Raw genomic sequence first — 21,744 nt, 5'->3', positions numbered from 1 at the left:
GACTCTGACCTAGTACACATTTTACCCATGTGTTTTGTCTGTAATTGCCACCTTCCAATCTTCTACATGTGTCTCTGCTTTAAAGTTCTGGAGGATGTTTGCCTAGCTTAAAGTGAAGTGTATGTAACAGGTCTGCCCAAGTTTGGACCTGAAGTGAGGGAAAGGGAATCTCATGGTTATTTTCTGTTTGATATTGTAATATGGCACATTTTGCTGTTAATATATTTCTCGTATAAATAGAGACTCCAAGATTTCACATTTGTTCCTTTGCACACATATGAATGGCCTTTTCAGACATGTGTACCCATAAATGCATGCGTGCGTATGCACATTTACACAAAACAGCCAAGTGTGAATCTCCATAGACGTGTAATTGAGCATATTCCCATGTATTTGTGCCAATAAAGGCAGCACATTTTTATGTAATCCCCTCTTGATTTGAGCCCTGCACAGTGCAGGTTAAAGAATTGTTCTGAAACAAAATTTTCATTACTCTCAATTACAGGCTCTATCTTTGTAAACACATCCAAAGATATGTGAGTGATATGCTTTAGGCAGCCCAGAGAAAGCTGAAAATTGGTCCCCATGAAAATTCAGCTTAGGATTTTGTATACAATTTTTGAAAACTAGAAAGAGTATCAGATCATTTGCACTTACCTAATGGAAGGTAAAACATAATTGACCTTGAACTGTAACCAAATGCTCAGAACATTTCTCTTTTTCGGGTTTAGATGACATCCTTGTCAGAGACGCATTGAAGCCCTTGACAGGTCTCCCCTGTATTCAGTCTCTTATCTATTTCAGCTTTCTTGATTAGGTTATCTTGAATCATTAGGGGGGTTATTTATTTTAATAGACACTTATTGGATTCATGAAAAGAGAATTCAGTGACGAAGAAACAAGAGCAGAATATTATCTGGCTCATTTCACACTTCAGAAGAGTCTCAACCAGCTGAAGAGAAATCCTTTCACAGTTACAAAAGTTTGTTTGGGGACTTTCTGTGCTTCCATTTAGAAAGCGAACTGTCTGTGGTTAATAATATGAATTTTCTTTTAAGGCACTCAGAAAACATTTCCTTTTGGTTACATATGCTGACATTTTCTGTATTGAAGATGTGGGTGAGGAAATGGCCTGTTACATTTCTGCAGCAAGAAGCTTGAGTCATTCCGAGGAACTGTTCATTTGCCGATTCTCCCATTCATTAGAGTTCCTAGAGGGGCAGAAGGGTGTGTGACTTCCTCTTTAGAAGCTGGAGTTTGCTCACCAGCTCACTGTAGACACATTGGAAAGAAGGGGTGTCACCATGCCAAGACCCCACCTTCTGGGATCACCCAACCTCCTTCACCAGGGGCAACATTTTCTTCTGCTGGAGACCAGAGCAAGCCATGAGCTTTTGTTTATTACTGCTTTGTATTTATTCTGAAACAGAATCTGGAAAATTTAGAGCTGTTGAGGTGGCTCAAGAAGTAGGGGCACTGAGAACCTGTGTTTGATCCCTAGGTCCCACGCAATAGAAAGAAAATCAAGTCCCATGAGTTATCAGTCTCTGACCTTCACACATGTACACACACACATGTACACACACACATGTACACACACACATGTACACACACATGTACACACACACACACACACACACACACACACACACACACACACACACACACAAATGTAATTAAAAAAAAAAAACCTGGAAAATATGTCATAAGCCCAGAATACTTTGGGTTTTTTGAGGCAAAAATATGGACTGGCCTACAACTGAGTTGCCACTTATCTTCCTCTGCCTCACCATTGATGGAATATTATTGCTATTGTTGTACAGAAGAAGATATGAGGAATGCTGTAAATGAGAGTCCTAAGCAGGTATCTCGACACGGGGGAAATTTGCAACTTCATACACTACCCAGGCATTTCAGTACCATGGACAGGACACACTGCTGCTGTTCTGCTGGGGCCCCCAGCCTCTTAAATGGCTGGTTTGGTGCTGGAGATGGATGCCATTCATTTTGGAGTTCCAAAATGATGCAAGATGTGCTTCTCCTCAGGCCATGTGTGTTTTGTTTAGTATCCAACATCATGGTCTCACTGTGAATAAAAATGGTAGCTAGGCTAAATGGGGTTCTTGACTTTGTCATACTCCACCCCACCTCCAACACACCTTTTGCTAAACAGAAGAGTGGCAGGAAAGCAAACAAGAGTTGATTTCTGCATTATCACTTAAAATGCTTTCAGTAGCTCTTAGAGCTACTGAAAAGATGGGATGTTCTTATATTAGTAATAGGCAGATAAACCTTGACAGGACCGATTTTGGAAATTGGTGCCCTTCAATAAGAACTGGCTTTGAGGTGACAAGATAGTACCCATGTGCTATGTTCTATATAACCCAATAGTGTCAGTTCAATCTAATTAGCACCTGCACAAGATCTGCTGCAAGGAATAATACTCTGCTCTGAAGAGACTAGATCAAGAAGTCTGACCTTGTTCTTTGTCAGAAAGAGGCCAACCATTCTGATGAAGGTACATCAGACACACCTACCCCTAACAGTAGCAATCGTCACATAGTGAATGGGTATGTACAGAGTGCTTGAGGCTCAGGTAGGAGTGAACCAAAAGTTCTCGAAGGAGATTAGACAAGGCCATGTCATAAGAGCTTTGAAGAACAGTATCTCTAGGAATCAGAGATCTGGACAGGAGTTATTACAGCTAAGGGGGTAACATGGCAAAGTGTGGGGGTGGGAATTGGAATGTTACAAACATCTGGGGGGTGGGCTGAGTAATTCACTGTGGCTGGAGAATTAGGTCACCAGGAGAACTGTTGAAAGATGAGCAAACAGGAGCAGTCCCATCATCTTGAACTGTGAGCTACTGGTTGCTTCCTTCAAGCAACTCATCAATAAAACTGTTTCTAAAGATAGATTATGAACTGTTCATCTTCCAAAAATAATTGGAGTAGTACAGAATCCTTTCTTCAAGTAGTACAGAGTCCTAATACATTTACAACATGATTTGCTTTGTAAATTTATATTGGCATGTGACTCTCAGGGACATGTGGATTGTAAACAGATTATGTCTTGATGGGTACGAGTGTTGCCTCACCTGTGGAGTTAGGAAGGGTGGTTAGACTTGGTTTCCTACAAACGAAAATTTGTTTAAGAGGCTGAAGAGATGGCTGAAATATAATATTAATAAATACTATTTGCTTATGTTCTGAGTGTTCCGGAACTCATTAACCAGTGACTGAAAGGAAGGAACCAATGCCCCTTCACTGTAAGGGTGAGTTCTTTGGAGTCATACAGATGGACTCCATGTGTATTTTCATAGTAAGTTCTAGTGGTCTCTGCAATTTTTTAAACTTTTTTGAACTCATTTTAGACACAACACTGTTAAAAAAAAAAAACCACTAGGCTAATTGTATTGTGTTTTAACCACACCTGCCCAATGTAATTCCCTTAATGTTGACACTGTATAGCACCATAGGGAAATTAATAATAGTACAATTGGCAAGGCCAAGAAATTAGCAGTTTTCCATATTAAAAACTTTATTCTGTTTCCTTGGTTCTTCTACTCATGTCTTTTTCTTGAATGCCCAGATCTAGTTGGTGGTTTTTATTAGCCTTTGGCCTGTAATTCCTCCTAACTCCCCCCTTGTCTTTTATGGCTGTGCCATTTCTGAAGAGTATCAATCTTCTCTTGGTTTGGATTTGTGGCTACTCTTTCATGATTTGGCTTCTGGGGTAATGACTTAGAGGCAAAACTACCTTTCATATGACAGTCTTCCTTTTGTGGCACATTACAAAACTGTTCCTGGTGTCTGTACAGCTGACCTTGACCAATTGGCACTTTCTTACACAATTATTAGCCAATTGATCAAAGTCATTTCTCTCTGATATTTTTAAACCCTGACAGCTAATTACTCTCCAATCTTCATGACAGGGGTGAGGTAACAGATCACAGAGAGCAGAACCAGAGGACACCATCATTTTTGTAGGCCTCCCCTTGAATACCCAGAATCTCCAACAGAGCAGACACTTACTAAGAGACTGGCCAGTTACTTCATGACAGGGCAAGAACTCAGAAGTCAGGTCTTAGAACTGCAAACATGAATAAACATGAATGGTGTCCACCATTCTGAGCTCTACACAACCCTTGGAACCCACAGAATTCCTGGTTATTAGACTATCAAAGTGAACTGGACTGCTTGAACAGTCAGCCAATCTCCAGTCAGAACTAAAAGTCAGAAGGAACCCACAGAGACGGACATGGACAGGAGCCGCTGGGGCTGGAGATCACATGAACCCTGTTAGTGTTTCCAAAATGAAAGTTCTTCAGGAATGTTCCACAGAACACACAGGGAGCAACAACAAAAAACCCTACTTGAGATTTTTAACAGAAAAAGGAGATTTGTTTATTAATAATTCATGAGTTCCCATTGAACATGCACGACAGAAACAGTGCTATTCAATAGAGAATACAGTCATCTGTCACTGTTTTATTTGACATTTACACTTTTTTTTTTGCCCGATACTGCAAAACTTTCTTGGATGGCATGCAAAAATTATATAAAGGAAAAAAATCCCAATGTAAGGACCCTTTATTTCTTCTGTGATGGGTGCACTCACAGTTACACAGGTACATGTTCATTCACCAGCATGGCACTTCTTCACACAATTGTTAGCCACCAGACAAACAAATATGAGGCCCTGTTGAGAAGATAGAGATCAGTGTCCAAATGGCCTGGTGGGATGAATAAAAAGATGATGGGTGGGATGGGAGGGGAGCAGGAAGGGTGGTGTGCAAATGTGCAGAATGAGCAAGAGAGTCAAATCGAGGGACCAGCAACTCATGGCTGACAAGAAGAAAACTGGCCCCAAAATGCATTGTTGTCTCAGATAAGAGATAAATATTTATAAATGGCATTGCAGGAGTCCTGCTAGTGGGAATACCAGCGTTTTGTAGAGCAAATTTGAGTTAGGAGCACCTCACCACTTTGTGCTGGTGAGAGGCTCTCAACAAGCTTTCTGCTCCGCGGGTTAGTTATTATTTATAAAAATCACAGAACCAGCTGATACATTCATAAGCTAATTATTGAAGCAGCTGGGTACACATGGTGCAATATGGCCAAGGCTGTGAAGTATCACAGATTTCTTGGGGCCTGCTGTGGTGGGGGTGCGCTGTTGAAGGCTCCATCCCTTAATCTGATCAGCCAAGCAAACACTTTGTGGGGAAACTAGATTAATAACCCTCTAAACACCATGAATGTGCTTCCTCTTCAGAACTGGGTTCCCTTAAACATGCCATTAGCTCAGCCCATCAGGGATTTGAGGAAGTTCTCTGCTGTCCTAAGAACAGGGCCTTGTTGGCTACTTCCTTGTGCCAGAAATTAATTTGGTTTGCTTATGTCTGCACACATGATCACATTTGTGTCTAATCCACTCCCTAATAGCTTCAAGGTCAAGACCTTGTATGTCAGTGGGCAAATTGAGCACTACACTTCTTAAAGATGATGGCAGACAGCACGGGGTCCATGACGAGCCTATAGTGTTGTTCTAAGTGGTTGTAATGAGTGCAGATTATAACAGCGCATATAAATCAAATGTGGCAATGAATGTCGTGTGAGACATTCCAAGTGTCATAAGTGGAGATACCACTCAGCTGTCACCTGTCTGCTTTCAAGCTGCGGCTTCCCACAATGCAATTCATCCCTCAAGCAGAACAGCAGGTGCTGTCTTCCTTAAGGTCTGGCTATCTCAGAACTTCATCTTTTAACAGATGTAGGTTTTTGTTTTTATTTTCCATTCAGTGATTGGTCTCCATGCTATTGCTTCCCCTGGGAGATGTTAAACATACCTGTTTGAAACATTTGAAAGAGTTCACTAGAGACTTATTCAGATCTGTGAAAAGACACAGAAATGGGAGCTTAATTTTTCCACAGATGGTTTATTTTCCATCTCAAGAATTCTTTCCTTTGTATAAAGAAACCCCTGAGAAAACAGTTTGGGACCAGGAGATTTTTTATTAAAATATAATTTATTTTCTGGTAGTGATAAAAATTTATCTTCATTTTTCTTGTGCATGGCACTTGAAAATTAACCATTACCTGTCTCTTGAGTTGGGGGAGGGACTGGAAAAATGCTTGGGAAAACATTTCCTAGCAAATGATAAGATACCTTGTTTTCATTCTTCCTAGCCCTCTAACTCTCCCAAGCTCCCAGTTTATTGCAAGAAAAGATCAGGTCTGTGCAAATGTGGCCTCTCACTTGTAAAAACAAGGCAGTGTTGTGTTACAGATTAGTTTATAAATCCCTGGTGGCTTCACAGTTCAGTGCCTACAGCTGCTGCACACGGGCCTGGGTTTTTGTCTCTTCTCGGTGCTGCAGCCGGCAGTTGAAGGGGAAAATGGAATGATCAGGTTATTAACATGGAGGCCGTGAGGAGGAGGCTGCACAATGAGAACAGCTGGTGTTGCTGTCTTGGCTGATGCAGCGGAGATAATCAAATCTTGCCTTTTTTTTTTGGGTAAAGGCAGAAGACACAGTGGAGAGTTAGACAAACAACAGCTTATGATATTATATGGGCTTTTTATGATGCGTGTCAGGAGCTTTTGTTGGCTTGCAAGTGATGCTAGAGAATATGTTGAGGTTTGGGATTTGTTTCTCACAAAGTCAGTTGTGTTTATGCACCTTTTAAGAAAAAAATTCTACCCTTTTGCAAGAGATGTAATGTGGGACAGTTCTTGTTTTTAAAATTAGCGACGTAGCTCGGAAATGATGGGTTAGAAAGCTACTGGGTAAAATATTTTGACATGAGTCAGTGAGCGATGTTGACAGCCTCTGTATTATTTTCATATAAGCCATCATTTGCATTGCATTTTCTTTCTTGTGCAGTTGCAAGAGAGAGAGAGAACATCCGATGGCAGAGTTGGGACAAGACCTCTGCAGGTGCAGTCTGATGAACTGCTTACCTTCCTGCAGGTGTGGCTGTGGAGGGACCACGATGGTTAAGGGGGTGTTGAGCCCAAAGCAGCACTCATAGATGAAGCACATATGCCTTTGTTTTTTATTCTAGCCAAGGCTGTTGTTTCTGTTTGCAGGGTTACTAATGATAAGAAGGATATTTCCTAGAGGACTCAGTGCTATTGACACCAAGACATTATTTTTTTCCTTTCTTGTTCTTTATTCTTTAATTTGCCAAATATATGTGTATTTGTCTTTCCTCCCTTTAGACTAAAACACTAACATAGTTGGGTAATTTCTAAAAAAAAAATGATGGCTGAAAAATAAAAATTCCTTCTGTAGAGACATGGGTAACTATAATTTCATTTGTGCATCTAGAAGATTCTGTTGTAGTGTTTATTAAGAAACTCATGGATGGGGCCAGAGAGATAGCTCAGTGGTTAAGAGCACTGGCTGCTCTTCAAGGGGACCCAGGTTCAATTCCCAGCACCCACTTGGCAACTCACAACTGTCTGTAACTCTAACTCCAGGGTATCTGACATCCTCACACAGACATACATGCAGACAAAATATCAATGCACATAAAATAAAAACAATAATCTAAAAAGAAAAGAAACTCATTGAGAGCTGGCTGGCCATGACACATGACTTTAATCCCAGCACGTGGGAAGCAAATGTAGGAAACACTCTTGAGGTCAAGGCCAGCCTGGTCTATAGAACAAGTTCCAGGACATCCAGGGTTATGCAGAAAAAAAAAAAAAGAAAGAAACTCATTGAGAATGCATTCTATAAGAAGGTGTTAAAAGTTTTAATAGGAATAAAGATTCTTGGGCCTAGGTAGCCTCATTAGTAGACTGCTTGTCTAGCATTTGGGAAGTCCCAAGTTCCTCATTCTGGCTCTCCATACCAATAACAGGCATTGTGGCAAAAGCCTGTAATCCCAGTACTTGGGAGCTGTAGGCAATGGATCATCCTTGGCTACACAGTGAATTGCAGGCCAGACTGGGCTTATCTCAAAAAGGTACCAAATAAAGACAGAAAGTGTAGACTCATGAGCATTGGCATAACTATCCACATGGTCACTGTTTGGATATAAGAGTCGGACCATTAAGTCACTACTACTGTTGGTGGGAATAATTCTGATACAAAATCAGGGTTTGGGGGATAGCAGTTGACTTGAAGCCCAGGTCCACATAGCTGCTCTGCACTCAGCAGCCCTAATTCACATGATCTCCTCCTCTCTAGGGCTGGCTCTGTGAACTGCTTCGCTGGAAGGAGAACCCAAGCCCAGAAAACCGCACCCTTTGGGAGAATCTCTGCACCATTCGCCGCTTCCTGAATCTTCCCCAGCATGAGAGGGATGTGATCTATGAGGAAGAATCAAGACATCACCACAGTGAGCGCATGCAGCATGTGGTCCAGCTCCCACCTGAGCCTGTGCAGGTCAGTGTCTTCCCAGCCCCAGCAGGGCTTTCTGCTGGCAGCAGCTGCCCAGAGTCAGGGAGTGCACTGCCTCCTATGAGCGGAGGACTGGTACCCTGTCCCTGAGGACAGAGAAACTGTTCATCACAGGAGGTACTGTGTGTGTGCTTGCACTAGAGGAAAATGGCCAGGAAATCCAGCGCCAATAGCAGAGCATCTCCTGACAGCTCATGTTTTCAGGTTGTGAGCCCAGATCACTCACTCAGATACTAAATGTCATCTCCATCACTTTTTCATTGTGTTTTTTAACTTTTATTTATTTGTGTATGTGTGCAGCATGCACACACACACACACACACACACACACACACACACACACACACACACACACACACCATAGCACAATGGGGCTCAAAGGACAACGTGTGGTAATCAGTTCTTACCTTCTACTATTGTGGGTCCTGGGGATCCAACTTAGGTCATTAGGCTTGATATCCTATGCCTTTACCCTCCAAGTCCCTGGCCCATCCGTTGGCTTTCTAAAGAAAAATTGAAGTAAATTTTGATCCAAAACCCTTCAGGTAGTATTTGATGGAAATTGAAGAAATAGCCTCCTCACCCAAGGAATACCTTTAAACGCATCTGAAGCTCTGGGTCAAATCATAGGAGATTCTCGGAATTTTAAGACAAACTTTTGCTGTCTCCAGTTTCCACTTTTACAAGTCTGCCTTGTTTGAGCAGCATGCTTTGTTTTCTTAGCGTTCCGATTGCATTGAAACAAATACTTTCTGAAGTAGCTGGGTTTACTGTCTGCTTCTAAATATTTTTTTTTTTCGAGACAGGGTTTCTCTGTGTAGCTTTGGAGTCTATCCTAGTACTTGCTCTAGAGACCAGGCTAGCCTCGAACTCACAGAGATCCTCCTGCCTCTGCCTCCCGAGTGCTGGGATTAAAGGCGTGTGCCACCGCTGCTTCTAAATCTTAAATCCGTTACTTTCAAGAACTGCTAACCCTTGTATCGCTAGAGTTTTGCACATTGGTTTGGCTCTGTGGCCTAGTAATAGGAATCTTGACAGCTGCAAAGGGGACCTTCCAAGACCTCTCTCTGACTTAGCTTCTATGTAGACAAGAAAAGCAGAGTCAAGAGTGCATGTGTGTGCACAGGCATGCGAAGAATAGAATAGAATAGAAGATGATAATGAGGGAAGGGTGATGAGGTACAGTTTACGTCACAGATGTACTAGAAGAGATGGTGAAGGATGTCTCCTTTCCCTTTGCTCCACCCTTGTATGCCTGGAGAGTAGCCAGAAGTGAAGGGGCCCATCCAACTACATTTTATCAAATACTGGCATCTCAGCCAAAGTTCTCATGCTTTGATTTGTCAGTTTCTCTGGCCATCGTCATTCTGGGACCCGTGAGTTCATTGTGGCAATATTCTCAGTGGACCCAGCGCTGTGGGCAGGAGGGTCCATGGTTAGTCAACAGCAGAGCCACTCACTGTGGGAGGCTGAGCCACAAGGCACAGCCTCCTTTCTCCCCATCGTGATCTTTTCCTGGTCAGAGCTTCATCCAAACACCAAAGGAACCTCCCTGCAGATGATTAGGCCAGTGTAGTGAGTCACACAGAGCAGTGGCTTTCAGACTTTTAATTTCTTTAAATTAAAGAGGTCCCAATATAGTTTACCAACCCTTTATTTTAGAAATAAATCGATTTGAGTACTTCCAGAGAAGCTCCTGGTCATTTGTAGTATTATTTCATAATGTTCAGTACTGTGGAATACCAAGTGTATCCACGAAATCGTGTCAGAGAAAAGATCACACCAACTGTAGAAACTCAACCCCATGAAAAAATACGCTATCACCCTTCCTTTTCTCATCTTGCTATAAACTGATCCAGACTTCTGTTTTGAGCCAATAGAACAGCAAAGAATACATCAGAAACCAGTCGCTTTGCATGAGCTTTTATTCAAGGTCCATCTTAGTCCTATATAGTAGAAGCAATTCTTTTTAAAGTTTTATTCTTGATAGTAGTGGCAGGTGGAGCCATTTCAACAGCGAGGAAAGTGGAAAACTCACAGCTTTTTGTTTTTGCTTTGTTGTTTGTTTGTTTGTTTGTTTTGGCCTTTGGAGACAAGGTTTCCCTATGTAGCCCAAGTCAACCTCAAATTTGAGATCCTCCTGCCTCAGCCTCCCAGGTGCTGTGAAAATAGGCATGTGCTATAAAATGCCTAAAAACAGAAATCTGAAAGAACACTGTAAAGACCCATTATCTGTTGCAGTGGAGGAACCCTTCATTTTGATACTAGCTCCCATACCATACATGTCTAGATTCCTGTGTAGAAATTATCATCTCTGTGGCTCAGGATTTAGATAGATGAGAGACTGTCTAGTTTACTCTTCAGAGAGTTGACCAGTTTAAGTGAACTAACTCTCAGACATGCAGTTGGTTCAGTTGTTCTCTTGTGTTTGGTGTGTCCAAACTAGAGTGTGCTGACAGTAGTTAATGGGTAAGCAAAATCAACCTTTGCAGGTTTCAGCGCATTGTCCCAATTTGTGACTTCTGGTACTAAGACAATTCACTTACTGTAAGAAAGTAGTTGATTCATATCTTAGATCTTAGATAAGGGGTTTACATATGGTGACATCTTCCTCACTGAATTTGCCCCACATACTGGTGATCTTGATCCTACCACTGCTGTAAGTCCTTATGCCTCCCTATGAATGATGCTGCTTTTCTGAATTTATGTTTGCCAGAGAGATACAAAGCTATGGATTAATTTTATTGCAATCATAATATAAAAAGTGAGGAAAAATCACTGGAAATAGCTCTTAAGACTGGAGAATGCAGCTGACACAGCCTCTGTCTGTGCTTGGTAGAGGGTGTTTTGAAATATACTAAGACCCACCGGGCATTGGTGGCTTATGCCTTTAATCCCAGCACTCCGGAGGCAGAGGCAGTCAGATCTCTGAGTTAGAGGACAGTTTGGTTTGCAGAGCGAGTTCCAGGACAACCTCCAAAGCAATACAGAGAAACTCTGTCTTGAAAAACCAAAAAAAGAAAAAGAAAAAGAAAAGAAATATATTAAGCCCCTAAGACAATGGACTTAAGTAAGGGTTGAGATTTAACTTGTGCCCTTCTGCCAGCTTACCATTGGTTTAGCAATGCCGCATATTGTCTAATTGGGTAGGAAATGTGCCATCACTAAATCACTAAGGATGAATGAAATTAGTGATAGGGTTTTCTCATATATACAGCATAATAAAATATAGAGAGGTCTCTCTGTGGTCATGGAAGAGTACCATTTAATTTCTTTAGATAATTGGATATACTATTCTCCAGTTTCTCTTCAATGATGAATATCAGAGACAGTGATCTCTGGGTATAATGACTTATTATAAGACTGGTCTGTTGACCTGGGTTCTGGATATTTGTTAGGTCTCTTTGCCACAGTTAGGTCATCTGACACTGGTGGTCTCATCTGTACATCTGAAGCTTCTGCTCCAAAGCTATGGTGCTTTTAATTAGGGCTTTATTTTCCCTACATGCCACTTACTTTTATTAGTTCTTTGAGAATGTCACACAGGATGGTTTGATCATCTTGACTTAAGCCTTTGCTTGTTGGCTAATAAGTGTGTCTTTGATGAAATTTCCCATCAGAGATGAATCAAGGTTACAGCTGAGACTACACTGAACTTAGGGCCATGTAGGAATGCCATTAAGGTGGTCATGGTGGAAGAATGACATGCCTTCTCCTTGAAACTATTCTTCCCCAGGGAATATGTAGTTTTTAGGTCATGTTGAGTTATCTGGCTTTCCTGAGTTTCTTTTGGGAATTCTAAGTCCTTTTAGAAACCCCAGTTATTAATCCCACTGAATAGAAACTGGCTTTAGCTCTAAACACACTTTGTAAAGCCATACATACCCTACGTCCACATTAAGAGGTATATTGTTTCAAGGGAAGTGAACACTGGATCTTGGGAAGAATAAAAATCCTAGGTTCACAATAGAGTGTGGTCCTCTGCAGGGACAAAGCAAATAAAGACAGTAAGCATATCTGCAGCATTAAAATTTTATGTAGAGGGGAGAATGTTTTAGGAAAAAGACAACATAAAAAGACTCATAGGTGAGTTGATAATAGGGAGAAACATTGAGAAATACCAACTTACATAATGCCTCTAGTTCAAATATAGATACCACAGAGAATATCAAGAGAGGTGAGACAAGGGGCCTTGAGAGGTGGCTCATCAGTTAAGAGCACTTGTTCTTGGAGAGAACTCAGGTTCAATTCCCCTCATCCACATAGTGGTTCATAGTGGCCATGACTGCTGTTCCAGGGTGTCCTGGAACTGATGCACTCTTCTGACCTCCACGGGCACCAGGCACACACTTGGTACACAGACATACATGGAAACAAACATTTATATACATAAAATACAATAAGTAAATCAGAGAGCAGGACACATGACAAGGCACACTAAGCCAAATTAAAACATTCTGTGACAATGGCAAGCAGTGAAATAAATTCCATTTTTCCCTCCAGCAAGTTGGGTCAAAGTTGTTTCTTGTAGATATAGTGCGTTCTTTCACGTGGTTATTATGACCTGAGGCCCTAAAACAGTGGTTCTCAACCTTTCTAATGCTGTGATCCTTTAATACAGTAAAACTATTTTTGCCACTAATTCCTGATGGCAATTTTGCTATTATGAATCATAATGTAAATACCTGTGTTTTCTGATGATCATAGGCAACCCCTGTGACGGGCCCTTAAACCCCCAAAGGGGTCGAGACTCACAGGTTGAGAACCACCGCCCTAGAGCAAATGGATATCCTCAGCTTAGAATAAAATCTAGTCATGTTCAGCTAATCATTAGTACCAGCTCTGAGTTAGAGTTGGAAAACTGGAGTAGCCACTGAGCCTTGGCTGAAGCCAGGCTCACCAGCTGAGTGAGAACACAGGTGATTTTGGCATCCGTGCTTGCCTCTCAGCACATTTTGCTCCAAAGAATAAACAACATTGTTCATTCTATGAGTGGCTCCTGAGCAGGGTTGATTGAGGAGCATCCTGAGCAGGGTTGATTGTGGAGCATCCACCAAATATTCTGTGTTGATGTAGGTTGTGTGTTACTATTTTATTGTGTTCCCACTAGAGTGTTTCCATGAGTTGTTTTCTAAGTTCAGGAATTAGGAGCTAGCTGCTATATGGTTTTGAAATACATGTTTTCAAAATTGTATGCTGTACATTGTCTGAGTAAGAACATGAGACCTGGTGTTGATGGCCATGTACCACCACTGTGCCTTTGCTCATCTGGACTGAGGTGCAGGGAGTTCTTAGCACCTTCTAAGCCACAGCTTTCTTGCTGCTGGTAGCCACCAATGACTTACAACCAGGGCAGTATTGTTTCCCACAGGATATTTGACAGTGTCCAGTAACATTTTTTATTATTACAATTTGAGAATGCTACTAGAGTCTAAATGAACTCTGTCAAACACCCAACAATATGTTAGACCATCCCCCAAACAGGACTTGGATGACATGTTAATAGTGCCAGAGTTGCAATTCCTGGTCTAGGCTCCCCATCAGTGCCTCACCTGTAAAGCAGAACATAGTATCTCCAGGCTGATTCTGAATTTTTCCCTATATGAAATCCAGTGTTAGTAATAACAGTAATGGTTCTGCTCCCTCCCTCCCTCCCTCCCTCCCTCCCTCCCTCGCTCTTCCTCCTCCTTCTCCTCTTTCATCTCCATTCACCTTTCTTCTCTCCCTCTTCCCCTTCTCATTGCCATCCTCCTTTTTCTCCAGCTCCTTCTCCTCCCCTTCTCCCTTCCTCATCCCCTCCTCATCCCTCTTCCCCTCCTCATCACCCCATCCTTCTTTCTTCTGTGGCAGCAAGTAGTCTTTTTGAAAGCCAGGCTTTCCAAATGTGAGATTTTATAATTTTATCATCTTTACTCATTGTGAAAAACGGATAGAGTGGTTGGGGGTTTTTATCTACTTGGGAAGATAAGAAATTCAGCTTAACGCAGTTGAGTAACTCCTCCAAGTGAGAACTTGAATTCACATCCTTCTACCTTGTGAGTCTGCCTTTCATTTGTTTACTGCAGAGTAGCATTTCCTGCGTGCCTGATGTTAGCTGTCTTGTATGGTACACAGCTTTTTAAAAATATATTACCTTATTGTTAATTATTCAGCTGAAAATGTGTAGATTTCTGAGCTCTCCTTTTTACAGGCCATGCAGTACAGTGAAATTTGAAACTCACTGAATGGTGTGATGTCAAAGATCTGAGACCAGTGACCTTTCCTCTTGTCATCAGCTGCATTTGAGACGCCTGGGAATATGAATTTTGCTGTTAGAGTTTAAGGTTGTGTCAGCCCTGAGCAGGATACCCTGCTTTCTCGCTCTAGTTGGATAGACTATCTTGATTTATGAATTTGCTTCCAAAAGAACAGCTTCTAGGAAAATAAATAGATAAGCCAATTAATTAATTAAGGATGTTTGCAAATTCTCTAACCAGGTTATTATGATTTTTTCCCTATCTTGGATTCATTCCAAGTTCTATGCAAAAACCTGCTGTTTGAATGTTGTTCCAGTTTTCAGTCCTCACTGTGGTATAAAGGAGAGCTACCAGTGAATTTTGCCCTGTTTAATACACAGGGGCAGGTGGGTACCAAGAAGTTGGTCCTCACAAGGAGGATTCTTGATTTCTGTGTTACCAGTTAGTATTTCAGTATGTCTCACTTTTAAAAATGTTACACAGGAATAGAGAAAAATTTGGCATTCTTTTGCAACCAGTTCTTTTGATTCTAGGAAACTGGTGTTTTCATTCTGTGTTCACAGTCCTAACTATGTTGAGAAGTTCTCCCCCAGCAAAAAGTCTGAGCAGTTCCTTAGGACCTGTAGTCAGTGGCTTAGACACTTGCTATATACTTGGTTTTTAGTATACACTCAAGAAAGGAGGCTTGCTTGCTCTGAGCTCTGGTTAAATTTAATGTTTCATTAAAGTCTTTTATTTCCTATGAGGCATATAAATCTGTTTTTTCTGTGTTTGGAAACATAGAAGAAACAGAAGGTGAAGAACTTTGTGAAAATCAAAGGTGTAGTACTCTTAGTGTGGTTCCCTATTTTTGAGGAAGGAGGGGTGTCATGAAGGCACAGTTCATGGATCCACCTCACTTCTCATCTTTAACACAACCCTTCCCCATGCCACCTTCCTTCTCTACCAAGCATTTCTTCCAAACTGTCACCCGATTTGCCCTTCATGGTCTGTATTTCTCCACTTTGTAACTTGTGTGTACTATTCATAGTTTCTCTGAATTATAATTCTTCCTTCTCAGAACCCAAGCCTGCCTTTATCCCTTGCTCTGTGTTTAGATGTTTCCAGATACCTCTCAAGCCAGCTTATTTTGTTCATTGCTCCTTTAGATTACTCTCGAGAAGAAATTGAAGTGTCCACTTTGTCCCCCTGAAGGAGACTTTTTTGTCATGAGTTTCCAACCAGTAGTACTGAAGCTTGATTCAAGAGACACTGCATTAGAATATATTTGAAAGAGCCTGCTTGGGCAAAGTATCAGAACAATTAAAGAACAATGTGAAGTAAAAAGCAACGAGCTGTGGACTGCTCATGAGTAACCCGTAGTTTGCCACTCTTTATCCAGAAAATTAGGGTCCCATTCTGGAGAGCATGACCCCTGGGACTCTTTTGGGTCAGTATAGATGGTTTGCAAGTGAGATGAACAAATTTAATAAAGTCATATTGAGAGAGATTTATATTACCTGTTTTTAGATGTAAAGGTCTACAAATCGGTACTGGGAAACCAGTGATCTAGGGAGACTTTAAGTTCTGTATTTTCATGCTGTTACCCCTCTTTTTCTTGCAGTTTTCCTGTATACTTCTTTGTGTTCAGTGTACTTCTTTGTGTTCAGTGTACTGGTAGATTTTAATCTTAATTTCTGTCTAGATCTCCTATTTGTTTTCTTTAGAGTGTGTTCCTTGGGCTCATTGTTTTATATTGGAACATGTGCTGTACTATATGAAAATATCCATACACATAAAACAAAATACATGTAAAAAGAAAACTAAGTGATACATAAAAGCATAAAGCTTAATTGTCTTTTCTTTTAAGAATTACTATGGAATCTGTTAGGGTCAGTTCAGGTTTGCCCACTTTCTGCCCTTCCTTCCTTCTTTTTTATAATATGAAATCTTTCTTTTTCAACCTGAGAGCATAGAGGGCAATGACATAAATTTTGAGGTAAGACAAACTGATCAAATGTGAGTGACACAGCAGTGAGAAAGAGAGGCATGTCCTAGAGACAAGGTAGTGAGTGTATTTGAGCTGTCTTTCCTTGTCTCCCTCTGATAAAAGTAGCAATGATTAACCCAACCTGGAATGAAGACACTTGTGGATACTGACTAGTCATTGTCCTAATCCCAGGCCTGCTCACAATATTTCACCTGAGAAAAGGAAAGTGCATTCCTTTATCCTTCCTGGGATGTCTACCAAATGTAACTTTTGGAAAAGAAGATGAAAATTGGCTAACAAACTTATTTTCAAAGTGCAGGTTATAGAGAAATTCCAAAGAGCAATTGTTTCTATTCTTGCATTTGGATTTCTTCACTCAACAAATATGGAACTCCTTCAGTGTAGCAGGCACTTTTCTAGGCTCCATGTATATAAAAGCGATTAAGACAGGATTTCACACATATTGAAGGATTTCCCAGGTGCACAGGATGCATTTCTAACAGAGTTCCATTTTCCTCTGTGCCCCTTTACCCCAATCTAAAATTAAGACCAGTGATGCCACTAGAGGTCCTGTTTATTGGTTTGTTCCAATACTGAGTGATATCTCTTTAGGGTTTTGTTGTTGTTTTTTTAAATATTTTGTTTTTTTCTGCTTTCAGAATGAATCTAGTAACAACTCTAAAATATACTGAGCCTCGAGGGAATGACATTACCTACACACACACACACACACACACACACACACACACACACACACAGGCTGTTGGGAGGTGTGAAGCAAGCAGACATTTCGAATCAATTCTGAAGTCCAAAGTGATTTACATAGCTCCACAACAAATCACATCTGCTGATTAGTAATCAAGTGGTGTTTTAAAAAGTACTTTTGATGGAAAACAGATGGATAAATAAGTATGTCCGCTCCACCCTTCATTTATCCCTGACCACACAGACACTTTTTGTGTGTCTTATGTCCTGGCTGCATTCATTCTTACCACCCAGAGTGACTTCGACAACCTTATTGTGTGGCACTGTGGAAGGGCTAATCCGTTGTCAGGGCACCAGCCAAACCACCTGGCTCCCTGGGCATGCCTTGACTAAATCTTTGGCCCTTAGGAGGTTCATGGTGTGAACTGGCCCCTCTTGGTATTGCACTGCTACCTAGAAAAGCACATTGGGAGCCCTGCTTCACATGTTCTGCTTTCCATTTCTACCAGCGTGCTTTTCACTCACTGGTGACTGTTGTGAGCAGGGTCTTCCTAGTCACAGAGGAAACACAGGGCAGTCTGCAGAGAAAGGCTTTCCCACATGGAAGGTTCCTACCAGTTGCCTCTGTTGATTGCACAGGGGGATGATTTTACATATTTTGGTTTAGTCTCATCACTCAAGTAAGGTCACAAACCCTGGAGATTTTGCAACTGAAGTGACATAGAAATAGCCTGGGAGGTCAAGCCCAATTGCCTTTCTAAGACTTTAGAAAATGTATCCTGGGAACCCAAATGGAACCAACAAACCTGGTCCATAAATTTAAATATTGAAATATTTCCAAATACATCCAAATGAAAGGGTTATCATGCTCGCCCCACCCCCACTTTTAAAGAGCTGTAAATTGTCAAGGGACTTTATCTAACTAGACCATGAAGCCATGTCTCTGCTGCATCACAGTTAATGCATGGATAAAGAGGAAAATCTCCTGGAACTCAGGTCTGAAGTCTAAGGCCAGCCCTGTGAATTCTGAGATTACAGTTGCTGCTGAAACCTTTGTGGAGACAGTGATGAACACCCTAATCTTGAGATTCAGTGAGGCTTAAAGGAGATGGTGTTTGCTTGGAGGTACTTGAGAATGCTGATGAACTCTGAGTAGTATTCTCTGAAAGAAAATTATTAGTGTTTTGCCCCCATGTGTCTGTGTAAGACATGCATGCCTATTGCCATCAGAGGTTAGAAGACTCTTGATCCCGTGGTCATTTATAAGATACCAGATGGAGCCGGGTATTGGTGGCACACACCTTTAATCCCAGCACTCAGGAAGCAGAGGTAGGAAGATCTCTATGAGTTCAAGGCCAGCCTGGTCTACAGAGCTTGTTCCAGGACAGCCTCCAAAACAATACAGAGAATTAAAAAAAAAAAAAAGATACCATGTGGATGCTGGCAACCAAGCACTCAGGTCCTCTGCAAGAGCAACAAGTGCTTCTAGTCTCCAAGTCATCTCTCCAGTCCCCTGAATGATATCCTTATGAATCTTAAGGATGAAAGAAATAATTTCCACTGGAGAGAGTTCGGAATTGAGTTGAGGGTGGTGTTAGTGTGTGCTTTTCTAACATTAAGATCTGAGAGTGACCTGAACTCTCAGGTCTGCTTGACATACAGTTCTTTTGATACAGTTGGAAAGACTCAGATCAGTCTGTTTTCTCCTGACTTTCCTACATTTTAAAGCCCTTTAAAACTCATCGCAAGCCTTCTTGCTCTGAGTGAATACCCTCTGTGGGGAAGAATTAAATGACGTTGTGCATGAGAAGAAAATGGTTTGTAGCTGTTGCTGCTTCCTCCTCCTCCCCCTTCTCTTTCTCTTCTCCTCTTGCTCCTCCTCCTTTATCATGCTTCCACTCTTAAAAAGCAAAAAGATGCATCAACATCTTGAAAACAACTAGGAGCTTGGCTGCTTTTGAGACTGTGGCACTGTGAATGTGTGCAGCAAATGGGCTTGAATCTCTGACCCAATGTTAAACAGGCATCTGAAGCAGCTCTATGTTGGTCTTTGTCAACTTAAAGGAAAATATTAACTGGTCTTGAGGAAAGAAGTGTATTTTAAAAGGGTTATTTTGTCTCATAGTTCTAAAGGTTCCCAGAGAAGATGAAATTGGACCATCACTTAGGCTGTCTGTCTGGAACAACACATAGGAGCAAAGGGAGGTGGGGGGAGATTGCTTAATTCATAAGCCAGGAAACAGAAAAGGGAGACAACAGGGTTTCTCACAAGCACCTTTAGAGCACATACCTCTAGTGACCTTGGGATGCTTCATGTCCTTCAGGTTCTACTGCGTCCTATTGGCACCACCCTGGTGACCTAGCCTGTAACACATGGGCCTTTGTAGTTCACTCATCCAAATCATAGACTTTCCAAATATTTACAACTTTCTGCATGCTTGTTGCCACCTTAGGACTTCTGTGCATGATTTCAGGGACCTATGTGTCTTACAAAAAGAATAAAAAATAACCTCTGTGTTAATGAGCATTTGGCCCAATGGAAGAGAAAAGAAGCCCAGTACCAATTCTGTAAATTGTCACAGTGAGATCTAGGTGGTTGGGGGCTCTGCACTGGAAACTCGTTCTTTGGTTTATTCATCTATTTAATTTCATTATTTAATTTCAATGAGTGTCAAAAGCAAATAAAATAAAGCAAAAACCCATTGCTCCAGGAAGAGTAAAGTACATTGGGGAAAGAACATGAGCAAGAACGTAGCGACTATGACAGCTTACAGTAGACTCTGACCCAATCGGTTTGCTTGTGACTGAGAATTGGGACTACGGCAGCAGAAAGCCAGTACCTGAGCCAAGCCTACCTCCAGTGGCCTCTCAGCTGGTTCTGCTTAGTGTGGAGATCTAATGTAGCTGCAAACTACTGCTGATTTTTATTAAGTGGAAGTCTAGAAGCTCCTCTTGTAATGATAGAAAAGCATACTTCCATTTAAAGGAAAACTGCCAAAGTTCTGACATTCATTTATTTTATTATTACTTGGCTTGACCTTAGAAATGGGGGGGGCTTTTCAAGTAAACCGGCTAGGCTACAGTCCCAAGGCCACACGTTCAACTTCCTCACAAGTTGTTTCTCAGTCAAATTCACTGCAAATCATAAATCCCTCCACCTTTTGAGGTGCAGCCTTCTGTGGATTTGTCTATTGTGTTGGGGTCGGCCCAATTATGTTGACACTGGGAAAATGACTTGTAAGACAGGCCAAGCAAAAGGATTCTGGAAAGGTTGAGAAGTAGCATGTGGCCTGTCAAAGGAGGGATGTAATGCCTATTTCCATAGTAGAGTCAAGTCTATACCAGCATATTACATTTTCAGGGGGACTTGGGGGACTTGCTGATACCTCATTGAGAACATAAAACCCACCATGGTGGCCTTCCTTTGAGAATTTGCCAAGGAGCCAATTGGGATTGTTAATCCCAGAGAGCCGATATTTAAGCACTCACCAATATAAAACTGAATAAATGCCAATCAAGTCTAAAATAGAATAAAATAAAAACTTCTTGGCCGCTCATGTCTTTGTTTTCTTTTTTTTAATAAATAAAATTTGTCAATCATCTTAGTATATGTATTTTTAAAATTAACTGTTTCTGAAACTGAGTGACATCAGAAACCAGGACATCAGAGAGTGTCGATGTAAAGGGCAGTGATTTCCACTTATTCCTTATTTTCAGGGTTTGTCTTGTGCTGAGGCAGTGTAAAAGGCTTGCCTGTGTAGATATCTGCTTGTGTTCATTGTGTGTTCACATTGCACGAGGAGCCCATTGTCTGCCATTCCAGCATTTAGAAAAGTAGAAAATGGGAACAAATTATCCAAGCGGAATTGCTGTTTCAAATAAGAGAAACTGATCTCAGACTGTGTACCTCAAAATGGGGAGCAAGTTATTTGTTTTAAAGTCCTCCAAACTCTGGAAGCTGAAAGCACTGATGTAAACTCATGAAGACAAATACTTGTAGCTATAGAGAGATTGCCCTATTTCTGTTGTGAATTGAGTGAATGAAATGTGGCTGTGAATGTGGGCTGTATGCACAGCGTCTACAATCCAAACTAGAAGTCCCCCCATTGTTTGGAGATAGGTTACATGGAGCTTAGGGTGGCCTCAAACTCACTGTGTAGCTGAGGTTGACCTTGTATTTTGTATTCAACTGCCTCTCCCACCCATGGGCTTGGATTACAGGTATGCACCACCATGCTTGGCTCCAAATGATTTTTTCATGTAACACTTTCCTGTGTTTGGTGGGGTGGTGGAACAGTATAGAGACAGAAAGTGGTAGGAATTGTGGTATGTCCATGATGAGCATTTCCATTTAGGTAGAATTTAAAGGTACATGTTTGAAAGAAATATACATTTGAGTACTTGGTATAAAGTTAAAATCTT

At 41.3% G+C, this 21,744-nt stretch overlaps 1 protein-coding gene across 3 annotated transcripts in view; it reads left to right on the top strand.

Annotated features, from left to right (window-relative positions):
• Positions 1-21,744, top strand: part of Satb2 (SATB homeobox 2) — a 167,611-nt gene that overhangs the window by 126,916 nt on the left and 18,951 nt on the right. For all 3 annotated transcript variants that reach the window (XM_035440955.1, XM_027396913.2, XM_035440954.1), the window contains one exon: positions 8,200-8,397. In XM_035440955.1, the coding sequence (XP_035296846.1) occupies positions 8,200-8,397 (198 nt within the window). The remainder of the gene's footprint in view (positions 1-8,199; positions 8,398-21,744) is intronic.

This window comes from Cricetulus griseus, chromosome 2 (genome assembly GCF_003668045.3).
Source record: "Cricetulus griseus strain 17A/GY chromosome 2, alternate assembly CriGri-PICRH-1.0, whole genome shotgun sequence".
Classification (NCBI taxonomy): domain Eukaryota; kingdom Metazoa; phylum Chordata; class Mammalia; order Rodentia; family Cricetidae; genus Cricetulus; species Cricetulus griseus.
This window is presented reverse-complemented; position numbering and strand designations above follow the sequence as displayed.